The sequence below is a fragment of the Schistocerca gregaria genome, chromosome 5 (assembly GCF_023897955.1).
Source record: "Schistocerca gregaria isolate iqSchGreg1 chromosome 5, iqSchGreg1.2, whole genome shotgun sequence".
Lineage (NCBI taxonomy): Eukaryota > Metazoa > Arthropoda > Insecta > Orthoptera > Acrididae > Schistocerca > Schistocerca gregaria.
Window position 1 is genome coordinate 543,110,847 of NC_064924.1, and position 19,574 is coordinate 543,130,420.

The following is a 19,574-nucleotide window of genomic DNA, read 5'->3' on the forward strand; positions in this document are numbered from 1 at the left end:
TTCTGCATTACAAACACACATTCACACAAATGCAAGTAACTCCGCTTCAGTGGAACTGTCAAGGGGAACATTACCATCGGTATGAAGGTACTGATTGTGCCTTGCCACTGGTGTACTTAACATACAACCAGAATCTCAATAGATTTTCTGCCAGACTTCAAGATGGATTTTCATTGTGGGAGCTGTGAAAAGTAGCTCGGATTGAAGTTCGCTATAAGTTCTTAGCATCTGTAAAGCTTTATCAATCTTGGGAGATTTTGCATTCTTTTAAATCTGGTGTGGATTTTTCCATTGCTTCTGTGATAGTCCCCTGATCTGATTTATGTACAGTCATGTATCTCTTTCATCTCTCATTACTTGGTATAAAACTCTCAACTGTCATCAACACTATTTCTTTGAGTTTAAGCCACATTTGGGCAATGGTTACATAGTTAGCACGGAAGGGATGGAGATTGTCTCTCGGAAGGTATTTACTGAGCTTTTATGTGCTTTGTAATTAGACATATTGTATTTTGCATTTGTTTTTGATGAATTTTTATGTTACAGCTGCTTACCATATGCTCAGGATTGTTTGCTGCCAAGAAGTCTAGTTTGTTATCACAATCTTTACACTTTGTGTGGGCTCATGAAAGAGAGCTCAAAATAATTTCTGGGGAAAGCTTTGAATTCACTTGAATGACTTTAAGATTGATAAAGAACAATGAAATGAAAAATGAGCACTATGAGAAGTTGGTAGTAGTTTGTTGAGAATGTGCATGATGAACCTAGCTCATTAATATCCATGCAGTTTCATTAGAAAAAAAAAAAAAAACAGAAGTAGCAAGATGTACGCTGCTGAAAGACCATAATGCATGAAAAAGTGTATTGGAGGCTTTTATCAGCAGTGGATGTCATAATAATGTGAAGTCAAGTTTGTGTTTTCTCCTGTAAAATGTCTCACAAACTCAGTTTAATGGTAAATTTATTGTTTATTGTGTTTAGAGTGTAATAAAGCTACTGGGAGCCCTTGGAATTGGGTCAGATGGTTGTGTTAACACTTTGAAATGTTTTTACCTTATCATATACAGGTGGTGATGATGGAATAACACACAGAACAGTAACAAAACACATAACGATAATAAATTGAAGCATAACGTATTTGGCAGGCATCTGAAGTAAATTCACCATATTTAGTAATAAATTAAAATACAGCTTTAACAGTTGCTTATCAAGTAGCAGAACTGTATGAAACTTTTCAGTAGCTTTCTAGAAATGTTCAGTGAAACCTTTCCATTCATAGCCATACCCAACCAACCCAGAGAAAAGTAGACTTCAGTTGATAAGGATATAAACATTTTTAGTGGCAGTTAATGGCAATTTCAGACTGAATTAAAACATAGTAAAAATTGGTATTTTACTGAATGTCAGATACATTTAAATGTTGTAATAGCATGAAAACAAATGGTAAATAAAATTTAATTTCAAGATATAAAAGTAATAAGAAGGTACTGTGGCTGATTAAAAAATCAGATAAGATATTAGAGTTCGCAGTTTATGCAATATTAAAGTTTAAGTTAATCAAACAATGGAAAATCCAGGTTGGAATGTAACAATATGAAATAATGAAAGTAGCTACTCACCATACAACAGAGATGCTGAGCCGCGATAGGCATAATTAAAAGATTCACACAATCATAGCTTTCGGCCATTAAGGCCTTTGTCAGCGGTACACGCACACACACACACACACACACACACACACAGGCAAGTGCAACTTGCACACACATCTGCAGTCTCAGAGAGCTGAAACTACACTGCGAGCAGCAGCACCAGTGCGTGATGGGAGGGGCGACTGGATGGGGGTAAGGAAGAGGCTGGGGCGTGGAGGTGGCGGTGGATAGTATGGTGGGACTGGCTAACAGTGAAGTGTTGCAGTTTAGACAGAGGGTAGGAGAGAAGGTGCAGGTGGGGGAGGAGGTAAGTAGTGGAAAGGAGAGAAATGAAAATAAAAGAAATTAAAAGACTGGGTGTGATGGTGAAATGAGGGCTGTGTAGTGTTGGAATGGGAACAGTGAGGCGACTGGATAGGTGAGGACAGTGATTAACGAAGGTTGAGGCCAGGAGGGTTACGGAAACATAGGATGTATTGCAGGGAAAGTTCCCATCTGCACAATTCAGAAAAGCTGGTGTTGGTGGGAAGGATCCATATGTCACAGGCTGTGAAGCAGTCATTGAGATGAGGGGTATCATGTTTGGCAGCGTGTTCAACTACATGGTGGTCCACTTGGTTTTTGGCCACAGTTTGTCGATGGCCGTTCAAGCGGACAGACAGCTTGTTGGTTGTCATGCCTACATAGAATGCAGCACAGTGGTTGCAGCTTAGCTGGTAAATCACATGACTGGTTTCACAGGTAGCCCAGCCTTTGATGTGATAGGTAATGTTACTGACCGGACTGGAGTAGGTGGCGGTAGGAAGATGTATGGGACAGGTCTTGCATCTAGGTCTATTACAGGGGCATGAGCCATGAGGTAAGGGATTGGGAGCAAGGATTGTGTAAGGATGGACGAGTATATTGTGTAGGTTTGGTGGACGGCGGAATACCAAGGTAGGAGGGGTGGAAAGGATAGTGGCTAGGACATTTCTCATTTCAGGGCACAGTGAGAGGTAGTCAAAACCTTGGCGGAGAATGTAATTCAGTTGCTCCAGTTCCGGATGGTACTGAGTTACTAGGGGAATGCTCCTCTGTGTCGTACTGTGGGAGTTTGGGAGGTGGTGGGAGACTGGAAAGATAAGGCACGGGAGATTTGTTTTTGTACAAGGATGGGAGGATAATTACGGTCAGTGAAGGCTTCAGTGAGACCCTCGGTATATTTAGAGAGGGACTGCTTGTCACTGCAGATGTGATGACCACAGGTGGCTAGGCTGCACAGAAGGGACTTCTTGGTATGAAACGGGTGGCAGCTGTCGAAGTGGAGGTATTTCTGGTGTTTAAGTTAGCTGACTGTATTGAAAACCTCATCAGCTATGAGAGTACTTCAGTGAGTAATTCTGTCAAAAGTCTGGCAAACAATTAGACAGGTGAAGTAAAGTTTGTCTATGGCAAATGTGGATCTTTTCCTGATTGTTTAGATGTAGACCAAGAACTGTATATTCATTTCTTTCCAGTCATTCAAGTTGAAAATTAACAGACAGTCACTTCCTACACACATTTGTAGTAATATTGATTCTTTTCTATCATGAAGTAATTCCCAGGCTTGATTTTTCATGCTTTGAGCATCATGTCTGAGAAGTACTGGTTGAACTATTATGTTTAGTTGGTGTTTGAGTTTCCGCATACATTCCAGGAAATCTGCAATTTTCCCCTGGAACCTGAATCAGAAGTAACTATTAATGTATTGTTCACTGAACTGTTCACAAGTGTAAGCCCTAGATATTTAGGAATAAAGACATACAATTGAGGTTCTCTGAGGATATAAATACTGTGATAATGAACAGATCAATTGGCAGTTCAGTTGAAGAAGTATGGCCATCTCTAAAACGAGCGTACACAGAAGTTGGAAAGAAAAAGATAGGTACAAGGCAAGTAGCTGCAAGGAAACCATGGATAACAGAAGAAATGCTTCAGATGACCAACAAAAGAAGGAAATCCAAAAATGATTTGCACAATTCAGGAATACAGAAATGCAAGTCATTAGGAATGAAATAAATGAGAAGTACATGGAAACTAAGGTGAAATGAATACATGAAAAAAGTGAAGAAATCAAAAAAAAATATTGTCAGAAGGTCTGACTCAGCATATGGAAAAGTCAAAACAATCTTCAGTGAATTTAAAAGCAATGGTGATAACACTTAGAGTGCAATGGGAATTTCACTGTTAAATGCAAAGAAGGGAGCAGATAGGTGGGAAGAGCACATTGAAGGCCTCTATGAGGAGGGGGGAATGTCTGATGGTGTGACAGAAGAAGAAGTGGGAGTTAATAGGGAACAGATAGGGCACCCAGTATGAGAATCAGAATTTAAAAGAGCTTTAGAAGACTTAACCCTTCATTCCCTGTTGGTGCTTCTAAATATCACCTCTTTTAATCATTGTTTATTCTGAGTGAACATATACATCCCACATATTGAGCTGATAATACCTTCAAATACATGTTTGCCTTCAGTGGGAAAAACTTCTCTGTCTTCTGATCTCATTTGCTATTTAAAAACTATGTTTGTATGATCTTCGTGACTACTGAAGGTTAGCTTTGGAAGTACCATATTTGTTTTGTTTACTGTCATACAGCTGTTGGCTATTTTAGTGTTTATTAGTACAGAAATGACAGAGTTCCATATTTTTTTCTTCTCAGCTACCTGTTTTGTTAAATATGTGGGGTGTATGTGTGAAATAAACTAAAAACCTTGTTGTACTTTAGAGTACCATCTGCCCATATGTGCATCCTTTGTGTGCTGCTACACTGCTGTAGTTTGTTGCTTTCTTTGATTTTTTGTTGTATTTTACCAGCTTTATTCATCTAGATGCATAACAGTCAGGCTCCTTTTACTGTTAGCATGATTCTCCAGGCTGTAAATAGTGTTTCGCAGAGTAATACCATTTATTGTGCATCAAAAATACTAATAGAAAATGAAATTGCTGCCATTCTTCTCAAAGGTTTGTGAGATGATATTGATGTTATGGAAGTAGAGGATGGTGAGGACAATGATGCTGATGGAACTGATTCTACCAATCCTGTAGCTTCAGGTCTTGATGCAATTTTTGAAAGAGGTTGTTTGATAGAAAGTGTACCAGTGGAGCTCAAAATCAGTTTACTTGAAGCAGTATAGAAATAAGAAAAACAAGAGATAAATGGTTCCAGAATTAAATTTTCACTCTACAGTAGTGTGTGCACTGATATGAAACTTACTACCAGATTAAGACACTGTGCCAGACTGAGTCACAAACTTGGACCTTCGCCTTTTGTGGGCAAGTGGTCCACCGACTGAGCTACCCAAGCACAGCTCATGACCTAACACTTGACCGCAAAAGATGAAGGTCACAAATTTGAGTTTTAATCTGCCAGTAAGTTTCAAGAGATAAATGGTGACATACACAAACACCTTGCGGAAGTAGAAAGGTGCCTGAGACAGTAGATGGAAGAAATATAGATGATCCAAAATTTTCTGCAATGGGGGGAAATTCAGTGAAATAACCCAATGCAATGAACCCTGTGTAACACAGTTATAAACTGTAGCATGTTGGAGACTAGAAATGGCACATTCTTACCTTTCATATTTATCAAAGGAGAAATGTGACCCTGGACAAGTAATTTGAAAATTATGTGTTACGAAAAAGGGGTGGTTTCAGGTTCACCAAAGACGTTTTGGGCAAAAACAGGTGACTGGGCCTCAATAAGTTTTTACTTACTTTGCCCTGCCTGGAACGCTTAAAGCAGAGAAAACTTTGGCTTGTGGCATAATGAGTATAAGTAGGAAAAGCTACTCATCAGACCTTTCATCCTCCAAGGAAATGATAAGAAGTGACTTTGATGACATCATCAATGTAAGGAAAAGATAGATTCTACTTACCATAAAGATGACATGTTAAGCTGCAGACAGGCTGAGCTAAAAGACACTTACACATTAGCTTTGAGCCACAGCCGTCATCAGAAAGAGAAACACACACACATTCATTCACATAAGCATGCACACCCCACGCACAAATGATCACCATCTCCGGCAGCTCAGCCCACATTCTGGTCCTTTTGGCCAAAATCTTACTTGTGTAACAGTCTTTTTGTTGTTCCTATTGGCAACTCATCATCTCCACTATATGGTGAGTAGCAATGTATCCTTTTCATAATATTGTTTAGTATACATACACATGTATAAGTTTTAATGAACACAATAATATATTGGGTAAGTTACACCTTTCTACAATTACAATACAAAATTTTTAAGCCAGTGAGACAACTGCAGCTTTAAAATCCTATGCCAATGTACTGACTATCAATAATGGATCTGCCTAAACTGCTGTGAAGATAAATGTTATCATCTTTGACTCAGCCTGTTTTCATTACATAAAGTGGTCACATGTCATTATATTCACCGAGTATAATGCCTCATTCCCACATTGATCCTGATTCATTTCTTTCATTTGCAAAATTTGTGTTGTGTTTTACCGGTTTTGTGCCAGGACCTGTAAACAACGGATCGCTTATCATGTTGTGACTCGAACTTTGCATGCCTGGCTCTTAATTAACTTTGACTGTGAAGCACAAATTCTGCATTTTTAGTGCTTCCCAGATTCATTTGTGCACATACACTCACTTCATACTGGTGCTCCAGTGCCTAACCTCACTTGGCCAATGCCACCATGGCTGTACTCATGCCCCCACATCTTGGACCACATGTGTGTTTCCAGGCTCATTCAGCCTATTCAGGCTGTGTGCCACACAGTTTGAAGCATGAAGCCACATTGCCTCATCAATTTGCCAGACTGACACCTCTGTCTTCACTACCTTAGCAACCTGTGAATTTTGTTCATCCGTGCATACTGCAATGTTCCGCTCACTGATCCGAATTGTTTCCTACAAACTTTTCGAACTGTTCTACAGTGACAACAATGGTCACCCCATACTCATTATTGGGGTACCTTACGTGCTAACCATGCCGTGTGTTCCCACCTGCCCCCTCACTTAGACCTCGGGTAATGTAACACATTCCTCTGCCTAGCTCATCAGCTGCTCTACATCACAATTCCATCACTGACAGTGTCCCTCCTCAACTACTTACCTCTTCACCATTCATTTGTCAGCCCATGCCGTACCCTGTTTTGCTGCAGCATGTTGCTGTGGGCAGATTCCCCAGACTTCCCTAGCTGCAGTAAGAGAACCCAAAACATGGTTTACTCTGATGGGTAACATCTCAGACATTCGTGAAATAATTAATCATGACACTTGTTTTATTTGTCTTATTAGCCATCACCATGATCATGCAGACCTTATTAGTAGGGCCCTGATTTTAATTACGTAAAAAACAGTGAAATATGCAAGCATTTATGACCTAAAACTTACATAAATATGACCTTAAAAATAAAATATAACTCAATAGAAGTTTATTTAAAGCATTCTTCTTTGTTTATTTAATTTTTTATTCACCATAAAGTAATACAAAATTCACTTCTCAAAATATTGTAAGTACAGTTATTTCTTTCTGTAGGGTTTGTGGCTGATTTGCACCTATTTTTTGAATGTCTCAATGTTTTATTTTCTAAATACAAAGTAAAGTGAAAAGATCATCTATCGAAACAGTAAAACAATGTTTTTATTTCTACTTAGTATTTAAAGTGTTTCACAGTATTTAATACCATATGTCAATCTTCAGTATCTGCAAAGTTGCACTGGATCACAAGGTGCATTTTCAGGTTTTCCATTGTCAAAGATCTACAGTTGTTGCTGAGGATAGTTTTGTACCTGGAAAAGCTCCTCTCCACTTCACAAGACATCACTGGAGCATATTTGAAGGCAGCCAGGTCACTGGAGTTCAGCTTTGTTCCAGTATCTTCAAATGTTGTGGCATTCCCTGAAAGACTGACACTAATTTTGCACAGTGTAGAATATCCAGGATTCCATTGGAGAACACTTTGCAATTTTGTTTTCACTTTGTCAGCCACATGACCATGAGCTCGACCCAACTCACTCTGCACATGTTGCACAATACTCAGGGCCTCACATAGCTGAGAGCCAACAGCTTCCAGTCATTTGATGGCTTTTCATATCACTGAAAAATTGGCGTTGATGTATGCCAAGTTTCAGGACAATGTATCTGTAAAAACTTCTTTCACAATTTTGATAGCACTTGATTCATCACTATCAAGCTCACAGAAGATTGTCTTTATTTGGGTGTAGTTGGTGCAGTAATACTCAGCTGCATTAAGCCAAGAACGCCATCATGTAAGAACAGGTTTAGGTGGAAGGAGCGTTGAAGGTGCTTGTTCCTTGAATTTCTGCACCCGTAATGGAGCCTTCACATAGATTTTCTTGCCACAGGAAATTAATTTGTCCATGTCAGGGTAATTTGATTGCACCTCTTCAGCAACTCTGCGTAATGCATGTGCAAGGCAAGTGGCGTACACCATACTGGGGTAGAGAATCTGAAGTTCTTTGGCTGCTTTAGCCATATATGAAGCACCATATGTTACAAGCAGCAAAACGTTGTCTCTTTTCAAACCATCCAGCCCCAGTAGCTTCAGAGAGTTGTCAAACAAAATGGCAGTCGTCGAATTGTTTACTCTATCAAGAGCTTCACACGTTAGTAGGAACATATTTCCAGGGCCATCAACTTTTAGAACACCAGCAACAACATTTGCAATATATCACCCACTAATATTCATAGGTTCATCTATCGGCAGCTAGATCTTTAGCTCAGCAATAGTAATTCATATTTTGTTGAGCACATCATTGTAGCATATGGATAAATAGGTCTTTCTCAGTGTTGATTCATCTGGAACTGGATGTGTTGTGTCCTTCTCCCAGAACCATCTGAAGCGTGGATTCTTCAGATTTTCCAATGGGATGTTGCAGGGCACCATCATCTCATACACATCCTTGCAGAATGATTGCACGGTTGGCGATTGACCCATCTGTTCAAATAACAGCGTTTGCCTTCTGATATTTTCAGCACTTCGTTTCACACAGCTGCTGTGTTTAGTGGTATTACAGTGTTGTTGCACGTTAAAGCACTTTTCTGCACTAACTTTAACTTCACACAGTTTACAAAATAATAATTTCCCGTCAGTACTAAAGACTTCTCTCCAAATTCTCAAACATATCTCGCAACTTCACACTGTTGGAGCACTTTGCTTTAGGCATGTTGAACAAGGCAAAGGCTGTATTCAAACTGGTTACTGGGAACACCTGTGCGACTGCGATGATTATTATGGCAGAAGTCGCCTTTGTTGGCTCAGAGCGCATTGTCGACTCTGCGCAACAATGTTTTATGTTCGCGAAACGACTGTTGTGGTACACCGATTTTCTGCTACAGTCTTGTGAAATAAAGCTGTGTACTAATTTATCTGTTTATCTTTCATAATAGCATGTTAAATATTGTCTCGTGAGCAACATATTCATTTTCTTATTCGTATGTCCCTTAAGATAAGAGAAAAACGGTATATGCATTTTTGGCAAAAGTTGACGGAAATATGACCTATTATATTTAAAAGTTAGCCGCAATATGACCTGTTATTAAAATTTGTTGAAATATGACTATATGCACAATCAAAATACATTTTTCGACACTAAAATGCCTAGATTTGTGTATAAATTATTCTAAACTTCACCCTATAGTTCAGAGAAAAATATTACTTGTCATTAAAATCTGGGCCCTACTTATTAGTGATCTGCTTCTCAACTCATGTACTTAATGTAAATCCATCACCCTGAAGTCTCTCAATGTTGAGTGTATGTTGCACTCTGTGTCGGAAGTGGTACATTACATTGTCGATGGCGTACAACTTCAAGCCAGAACACCTCCACAACTATGGAGGCACCTGCAAGTGCAGGTTGTTCATGGCCACTTTATGGTGTAGACTTGGCCTCTGCCCCTGCTGCTCCCTCACCCCCGACCGTGCTTCATACAACTCAGGTCAGAGACACTCAAACTATCAATGTTTCGTGTGATCAGGCGCTTACATCTCATGCTGATATGTGTGTGTTCCCCACAAATACTCAAACTGCTCTTTTTGGCTTAATTGAAAACGATATCTGCTATAGGGTATCCACTACAGACAGCTCTCTGGTCCGTTACAAGGCCCAACACCTAAACTCTAAGAAAATCTGTCACACAAAAGTAACCATTCGTAAACTCTTATATGGCAGAATCATGCATCCATCAGATAGCAATTTGTTGTCACTTATTCATTAGTCATTCACGAACTCCTAAATGCAAGAGTTGTTCATCCATCAGATAGCAGTTCATCTAATTCATAATAAAGACGGTTCATTCCAGTTGTACAGGGACTGTTGCATGATCAACACATGTACCATTATCGACAACTTCTCTAGTCCTCACATACAAGACTTTGCTCAACAACTCAACAGCACATGGATATTTAGTGTGATTGACTGTCCCAAAGCATATCATGAGATTACTATGTACAAAGACAACATACCAGATGTAGCATCATTAAGCCATTCAGCTTGTTTCAATACCGCCTTATGCCATAAGTTCTTGAGAATACTGCTCAAATGTGGCAACAGTTCATCGACATTGTACCTTTCTCACTACCTTTTAGCTATGTCTGTCTTAATGGCATTCTCATCTACTCAACCAAGAGGCACAAGCAACACTTAACACAGGTCCTGAAAGCACTCACCAACCACAGTGTGGAGATTAACTATGACAAATTACAATTGCACCACACTAGCATTACCTCCCTCAGTCACACCATCACCACTGAAGGAATCTGTCCAGCATCAGACTGTGTCACATTTATCAAAGACTTGCCTTTGCTAGAGACCTACCACAATCTGTGATGATTACTCAGAATGGTAAATTTCTTCCTGTGCCATATACCTCACATTGCTTCTCCCCAGACCCCTTTGATGGACACCTTCACAGGCAACACACTTGTGGGACATGGAAAGTGCAGTCATCCAACAGTATGATCTGCACATTCAACACTCTCGAGACTACCCTCACAAATGCCATTACACTCGCACACCTACGTATTGATCCTCACTTCTCTATTATCACTGAAGTGAGTGAATTATCAGTCAGCACTGTTCTTCAGCAACACGTTGATGATAGAACCCAGGCTGTCCATTTTTTTCAAAAAGAAGCACCCTTGTCAATGCAAGTGGTCGAAATTCAACAAGAAACTCCTTGCAATCTATGAGACTGTTTGATACTTCTGTGGGGACATTGAAGGTTGTGAATCATGATCTTCACTGGTCACAAACTGCTGCCAGCAATCTTCCCCCACAACATTTCCATCATATAGGGCTCATTAGTCAATAAACCGCAAACTTCCGCTACATTGAGGGAGGGGGGACTGACAATATTGTTCCCAACTACATGTTGCATATGCGTGCCATTTCTTCTCCCTTGGACTTGCGCACCGCGCGAGGTGGCGCAGTGGTTAGCACACTGGACTCGCATTCGGGAGGACGACGGTTCAATCCCATCTCCAGCCATCCTGATTTAGGTTTTCCGTGATTTCCCTAAATCATTTCAGGCAAATGCCGGGATAGTTCCTTTGAAAGGGCACGGCCGATTTCCTTCCCAATCCTTCCCTACCCCGAGCTTGCGCTCCGTCTCTAATGACCTCATTGTCGACGGGACGTTAAACACTAACCAACAACCACCAATTGGACTTGCATAAACTAGTGCACTTATGAGTAGATGACCCAGACATTCAGAATCTCCAACAAGACACTACCTTTGTGTTACAGTGGAATCCCGCTGTCTTCCTGATGCTTCATGTCCAGTGGCGTGTGATGTCTCTATGGATATTCTCCACACCCTTGACCTGGTCTCCCTGCAACATATGGCTTTTTCGGCCATTCATGACCATGCACACCTAGAAATTAAGGCTACCACTGGCTTCATGACATAATATCTCATCTGGATTGGGATAAAAATGACTCTCTCTCTCGGACATGCATGTCCTTACCTTGCTAGTGTAGCAAGGTTGGTCATCATGCTCGATCCCCTCTAGGACAATTCAAAATACCAAAAGAGTGGTTCCATCATGTACACCTCAACCTTGTGGGTCCTCTTCCCTCCCTCGAAAGGCTTTAGGTATATACTATCAGTCACTGACCATGCCATCAGTGTGTTCCCCTCACAGACACATCTGCAAATTCAGTCACATGAGCCTTTGTCTCTTCATTGTTCTCACACTTCACCTATCCATCTTCTATCATGACCAAACACAGCAGACAATTTGAGTGACTCCTCTTTGCCAGGTTCTGTGTCCTGTTCAGTGCCAACAAATCCCACGTGACTGTGTACCACTCCCAGAGCAGTGGACTGGTTGAGAGTTTGCACCACTCATATGTCACTCAGGCTCCTGGTCAGAGGCCCTTGTGTGGATGTTCTCCCACTTCCACACAACCTTTGATGACCTGAGCTCTTCCTTAGCTCAAATTTACACGGCGACAGTCTGATACTCCCTGGTGAGTTTATTGATGACTTTGATCTCCCCTCCCCTCCCCTCCCCTCCCTTGCTGAGGTCCCTTCCTTTGTCGAGCACATCTGTTCGCCTTTGTCGAGCACATCCATTCGCACTCCCCTCCACACACTCACACTGTACCATGAGTGTTTGTATACAAAGATCTAAGCACTGTTAGTTTGTTATGCTCCGTGATTACACAGTACAGGCAGCATTACAACCTCCTTACTCCAGCCATGTTTCATTGACTGAATAATACTTCAGACATTTGCCTCAATGGGAAACAAAAGACTGTATCACTTAACAGAGCTAAACCCACTTGGACCCTTGATGAGGACCCTCCCTTGGTATCCAATTTTGAATTGTCATCCCTAGACACGCCTTCCTCCATGTGCATTGGCCAGTTGTCTTGAGTTCACATCTCCCTGTGTACCTACCAACAACAGTGCTCTACAGATGACTCACTGCCAGATGACTTGCTCTCCCTGAGTGTTACATCTGTACCAGTGTCACTGCACCCTTCTCCCAGTATTGCCATCTTCATGATCAACATATCAGCATGTTGCATCAAAGATCTCTCTCTCCAACTCTGAAACAGCATCCTCTTCATTTCCACACTGCTCCATGTATGTTTGATGATTCAGCAACTGCCCACATCACTCTTCTCTGCTCCTTCCTGTTTCTGCACAATTCTGACAAGGACAACATTGCAGCTTCCTCATTGTCCCAAATGCCATGCACTCTCCCTTTATGGTGCTGGACACCCAGTCCCTCTCTCTCAAGTGGACCGACCTCTGTGTCTTCCTCACTCATTACAGAACTATGGGGCCCCAAGCCTTCACACTGCCTCCGGCCTCGAGAAATGTTCCAGTTGTATCTCCTTCATTGACCTACCATGACGTCACTGATTGCACAATCTTGCACACCTCCTCATCTGACACCAACCGGCTGCCACTCCACCCTTTCGACCAATGTGCTGGTCCTTCATTTCCTTCCCCATGCTCTAAGGTGCCAGGTGGAGTCAGGGGGTAGGGCGGTAGGTCTCTGTGGTGACTATCAATAGCAGACTGACTATCGAGAGTTTGCCTAAACTGCTGTGAATCTCAGTGATACCATCTTTGACTCAGTTTGTTTTCTCTTGCCATTGTGATCACTAGTGAATTATGACTTTGTTTTGGTGTATCATAATAAACATGTTTTATTACATGATGTAGTCACATATCATCACACTCCCAAAGTATAGTGCCTCATTCTCACACTGTTAACAAAAATATTACAGCAGCTTTTTGGAAATCAAGCCATAAGAATTTAAGAATCAATTTGTAGTAATCTTAGAGACATTGTTCCATTTTTCTCTACCAATAGTGTCCTCATTCTAATATTGTGTTTAAGCTTACTGAGTGTAATTGGTGAAACAGGTCCTTAAATGATGTCTGCTCATTCTGTAAGATGAACTATCTTTGTTATGTTGGTTTTGCTGATTTAATCATCACCAACATGAATTTCACCTTTAACAGAGTTAACTCACCACCTTTCAACCTCTGTCTAATTCGAAAATTCTATCTGGGGAATGTTGTCACAGAACTGTATGTTAAACACCATATCTTGGACAATAAGACAATCAGAAAATAAAGGAAACTCAAACTTGAAATTAAATAGATGTTGGCATTAAGAAACAATTAGAAGTAGTACTTCCCTACCACACACAAGAAATCTGAAACAAATGATTCAAAGCATTGCCGACTGTACACATAATCTTCTAAACTTCATTATCATCCATCGTATTTTTTTGCTCTATCATCACCTATTAACCAAGAGCAATGTGCAACTAATATTCCCTCTCCCCCTCCTCCCCCCCCCCCCACCTCAAAATAATAATAATAATAATAATAATAATGAGAATAATAATTTGAATAACTTTTCCAATAAACAATACTTATTACAAATGAAATCTTTGCACATGGATGCATTTAGTTCACTTCTACATTTTACTATTCTTCTAACCCAGTTTTAGTTGCCTTCTTTGAATTGTGTCTTTATATCTCCCTAATTTTAAAAACTCATCTCCATGGAAGAGGAAAAACAGTACATGGTCTCCAAGCTGAATGAACCTCAATATTCTTTTTTTATTAATTGATCTAAACTACAAGACGATTACAGGAGAACATTGGTAGTACTATTATTACCAGCTATGAACTGATTACATTTAAATGTTTGTGTCTGTTTCATCTATATTTTGCTGTTAGTTCAGCATTCTCAGTAATTTTGCAATTTTATTGTGACAAAGACTGTGTCATTGTATAAACAGAGTGCATTGGTAAACTTGGTGAAACACTTTATGGATTTCATTTCATAATGGTAAATATGATTCTCTACTGCCATGTGTGTGTGACAGTTTTCATATTGTATAGCTTTTTTTAGCCAGTGTGAGAGTTTTAGCTGTGCTTCCTGTTTGTTTATCATACATTTCCATTTTGCATGTTCTTGTTATAAATGAGCCGGTTCTGAGAAGAGTTAGTTTGAAGGCGTGAACACAAGAAAGTGTGTTGTGATATTTGTCTTATCTCATAATACTGAATTCCAATTTTTAAAAGGCTTTTGTTACTGCTTGCCATCTTCTCCAAGCAATGTGTGATGGAATACCCTTAACAAAATGTGTTGTTGTAGCCTTCAGTCCCTAGGTTAACAAAATATAAGGATGTAAATAATAACATCCTTATATATAAATAATTTATTGTTAGCTACTAGAAAATAGTTGTATAAGATTCATTGTGTAAGTGTTCCATGGATAGCCTTTCCAAACAGGCAGAAATCCTGGTATGTCTACACATGTGTGGGAGAAACAGGAAGTGGCCTATCTATATGATAACTGCAAAGCTTCATTAGGAAGTCTCCCTTAGTGTCAAGTGTCACAGCTATCACAGTAGGCATAAACCATGTTTCTCATAGGCTCTGCACTATTTATTGTTACTGAATTGCTATTATTGCAAGTAAGTGTGATCCAGTGTCTTAGTCTATGCCAGGAGGAAGGTTGGTCATGTGAAGTAGAAGGTAAATCTGTGAACTTACTGTACCATTGTAATGAAGACATTGGGTGGGTAAGTACTGACAGAAAATGTGTAGATTGCTGTAGTCTCATACCTGAAATGCATACTTACTACTATTTTTCCCAATAGAATGCTGTCTTTGAGGAGAGTGTACTGACAGTACCTGATGGAACACACAGCATAACAATTACGGACTGCTATGATGTTATGATTCCACTGTCATTCAGTTTCCATAGTGATTTGAATCAGAGGCTGCCAAAGCTCAGTATAAATAATGTTGCTAGTCTGCTCTTGACAGCAGCTCCTGATACATTATCCACTCCACAAAATATTATTCTGAATAACATTCATTGGTTGGACTGTATAAAAAGGAACACTTTCTCAGGAGACTGGCAGTCTATAGCATTTTCCAATGTAACCATTGACAGAATTGACATGTATGCATTTGCAGAACTTAATGTTGCTGTGCACATTGAATGGGACAATGTGAATGTAAACCTTTTAGATACAAACGCTATTGCCAATGTTTTTATTGAAGAAGGAAGTTTCAAAATAAAAAATTCTGTCATTGAAACTATGGAAATAATGTCATTTGGAATAAAAGCTTCAAAGGTAAGCATCATTAATTGTATGTAATTTAGTATATGTACATGTGTGTGTGTGTGTGTGTGTGTGTGAGAGAGAGAGAGAGAGAGAGAGAGAGAGAGAGAGAGGGGGGGGGGGGGGGGATAAAAGAATTTGAGGAACACACAAACATGGAATATAAGGGTCAATCAAAAAGTTTCCACTTGAGGGCATTTTTACAGCATATATGCAACATAGTGTGATTGCGATGCGGGTATATAAGAACTGACATGTAGGCAAGGGATTAATGTGGCAATTGTGTCTTCCCAATATGTGTGCAGTAGAGGTGGCAACATTACTACTGAAAGTGTCCAAACAGGACCAATGTGCTGTTAATCTTTTCTTGGCTGCTAAAGACAAAACCAATTGACATCCAACAGAGAATGAAGAATCTGTATGGAGCAGCATATCTGTCCAAAACCACCATTGTGGAATGGTGCAACAAAGGGTGCTGCTGCTTCATGATAACGCTTGTGGGCGAATTGCAAATGTTGTAATGCAGAAATTACACCAACTCTGGTGGAAGACACTTAAACACCTGCTCTATCGTTCTGATTCAATTCCTTTTGGACAAGGATGTGCAGCAGGCAGTTATAGACTTCTCCACGTGTAAGTAGACTGTGTTTTACTAAATGGGCATCTTCAACGTGGTGTGTCAGTGCAATGATTGCCTCAATACTCATAGTGATTTTGCCTGACTGTCATATGAATTTTGGACAGTATAGCTTTCAAAAAGAAACTTTTTGATTGCCCCTTATATTACTATTTATTATTAGGTTTGTTAATTATTATGTATTATTATTAGTGTTAGTAGAAATGATCATTAATTTCTCACTTTTAAATGTGTTGATCAGCCACTCTATCTCTCTGTAATTTTGTAATTTTCTCAAGTGGGCTTTTCATTTATTACCAAAAATAAAATTGTTACTCTAGAAATCAAGGAAGGCTTATGATTGAATCTAGGGAATATGATTAAAATGCGAAACACAAACTGTACAGGAACTTTTACCAGAATCCATAACAAGATCATTCATGCATTCATTCATTGTGTTCCATAGATCTCATCAAGAAGGATAACCTTCAGGGATGTGGAATGAGTCAAGGCATACATTAACACAAGACACAGACATAGTAGAAACTTAATCTATATGCTGTATTAACAGTAAACTGTGGCTACAGTGCTTAATGCTGTTTGAGGATATGCTACCTAAATTAAGCTGAGTTAATTAGTAAGCTGCTACTCTGAATAAAGCTGCTGCCTCCCCTATTTCATTATATAGCTACTATTTACTTGATATTAGCAGCTTAATATGTACTTGAACACAATCATATTTTTCAAAGAAAATACTGTTATGTCGTATAAATACTGAGTCCTGTTTATAGTAGATTATTACTTATCATTCAGGTTTATGACAAACTGTGCTGTTGCCATGTAATTAAAGTAATTTACAGTCCAGGAATCCACATATTCAGATGCTGAAGTTCAGTTAGGCAGTACAGTATATTGATGATTACTGCAATGTAGTATGTACTGTTATTGTATTTATTTATCCTGTTGTCTACAAAGCAGTTTATGTATAAGATATTGGACAAATCAAGTTATAAATGCACTGCTGAAAGTCATTTCTAAGCATATGTATTTAAGGTTACAATAATACAATTTATACATAAGTATTTACATAACACTTCATAAATTTAAATATTCTTCAATGGAGTAAAAGCAGTGATGCTGTAAATATGACTTTAGAGATTTTCCAACGGTATTGACCTCAGTAGTAGGTTTTATGTTTTCATGATGTTTGTTATAAAGGTTAACTCTCATGTGAAAAGTACCTATGTGGCACAGAGCTGTGCTGATTTCAGTTATATGTAAGTTTTTCTTTCATCTGGTAAAGTTATCATGTATATTATAGTTTTTTGCAGTCTGCAGTCCTTACCTATTAGATTTATTTTAAAGAATAAAAGGGTTTCCATAATGTATACACATGGTAATGGAGGAATACCAGATTTCTTAATCAGAGGTTTACAAGAGTCTCTAGGCTTGCACCCAAACAAGATTCTAATGGCCTTTTTTTGCAGTTTAAAAGTGCTATTAGCTGTTTTAGAGTTTGCCCAGAAGGTGACGCCATATCTGAGATGAAAATGAAAGTAGGCATGATATGCATTCATTACTGTTTTCACACTACAGTATGACTGTAATGAGCAAAGAAGGTAACATGTTTTCCTCAGTTCTGCATTGAGACATTCAATATGCTTATTCCACCTGACATTACTCTGCAGCCAAAGTCCTAAGAATTTGGTTTCAGTACTGTTACCAACTAATTCATTATTGTGCCCTCCGCCACACACCGTTGGGTGGCTTGCGGAGTATAAATGTAGATGTAGATGTAGATAGAGACCAATGGGATAAACATGTCCTTGTTAGCAGCATTGTGGGATTTTAGTGCAATGGTTTTTTACTGTTTATTACAAGCATTCTGAACTCAGTTGCTAAGTTGTTTCTTGTCACATTTACTGCACACTGTAATTGTTTGTTGCTGTCTCCTTTTAGTAGAATTGTGGTGTCATCAGTATTTAAGTTTAGATCATTTGTGTACAGAAGGAACATAAGGGGTCCCATTGCTGATCCTTGGGGTACACCACATTTAATTTGTTTATAGTCTGACAAGTGTTTGGATAGAGTTTTTAGTTCAATATTTGTATGCTTGATGCACACTGTCTGCTTACGATTAGTCAGGAAGGAACTGATCCATTTGTTGGACAGACCTCGAATACCATATCTTTCAAGCTTAGATAGTAGAACTTTATGATTCACCATGTTGAAAGCTTTTGACAAGTCAATAAATACTCCTATTGATTCCTGTTTTTTGTCCATCAGGTTTAGGGTGGAATTGATGCAGTCGTAGATAGCAGTTGTCATTGACCTCTTATTTCTGAATCCATGTTGTTCATTACATAGGATGCTGTTTTAGTTTATAAATTTCTTAAGTTTGTGTACATTTCTTTTTCTAATACTTTATATAGATGCAGGAAGTAATTTTGATGGGTCTGTAGGTATTTACATTATCTTTCTCACCTGTTTTATATACAGGAATAACTTTCGATGTTTTCAATACATCAGGGAAAGTGCCTGCCTGAAGTGAGCAGCCACATAAGTGTGTGAGTATTTCAGTTAGGTTTGATGCACTCTTCTTTAATATTGTTGCAGGTATACCATCAATGCCCGCAGATTTGGAATTTTTTAGTCCTTTCATTGCTTTAGCTACTTCTTTTCAAACAGAACTGATGTACATTTATCGTCTACATGCACTTATTTTATATTCATTTGCCTGGGTGCTCTTAAAGTTTGATTGTAACATATTATCATCAACACCTTGAAAAAATTGTTAAATATGTTGGCTGATTTGTTACTTTTTTTGTGATAGTGTTACATTTTTGCTAGATTGTCTGTATTCTATAGATTCTTTGTTTTTATAACATTCTACATAGCGTTTGATTTATAAGCTGAATTATAAACATATTCATCATTATGCATTATTTTTGCTGCTTTTACTACTTTTCTTAATATTTTGGAGTATTTTTTATAGTATGCATGTACTACAGGTGAGGAATTTTTTGAGTTACGTATGTAATCTTTTCTTCTGGCATGATACCCTTATTCCCCTTGTGATCCAGCTGTTTGTTCTAGAGTTTCCCATATGGTTAATGTTTTCAGTGAGAATGCAATTTCAAAGAAATGGGTTAATGCATCAAAAAACTGGTTATAACTTCTACA

At 39.0% G+C, this 19,574-nt stretch overlaps 1 protein-coding gene across 5 annotated transcripts in view; it reads left to right on the forward strand.

Moving 5' to 3' along the window:
- Nucleotides 1-14,990: 14,990 nt before the first annotated feature.
- LOC126272068 (uncharacterized) overlaps nucleotides 14,991-19,574 on the forward strand; it is a 52,493-nt gene continuing 47,909 nt past the window's right edge. For 2 of the 5 annotated variants that reach the window (XM_049974611.1, XM_049974613.1), the window contains exons 1-2: nucleotides 15,043-15,226; nucleotides 15,305-15,787. In XM_049974611.1, coding sequence (XP_049830568.1) covers nucleotides 15,065-15,226; nucleotides 15,305-15,787 — 645 coding nt within the window. In that variant the 5' untranslated portion in view covers nucleotides 15,043-15,064. Of the gene's footprint in view, nucleotides 15,227-15,304; nucleotides 15,788-16,179; nucleotides 16,409-16,857; nucleotides 17,001-19,574 lie in introns of those variants that run through there. The other 3 variants (XR_007549169.1, XM_049974610.1, XM_049974609.1) reach the window with 3 other exon arrangements.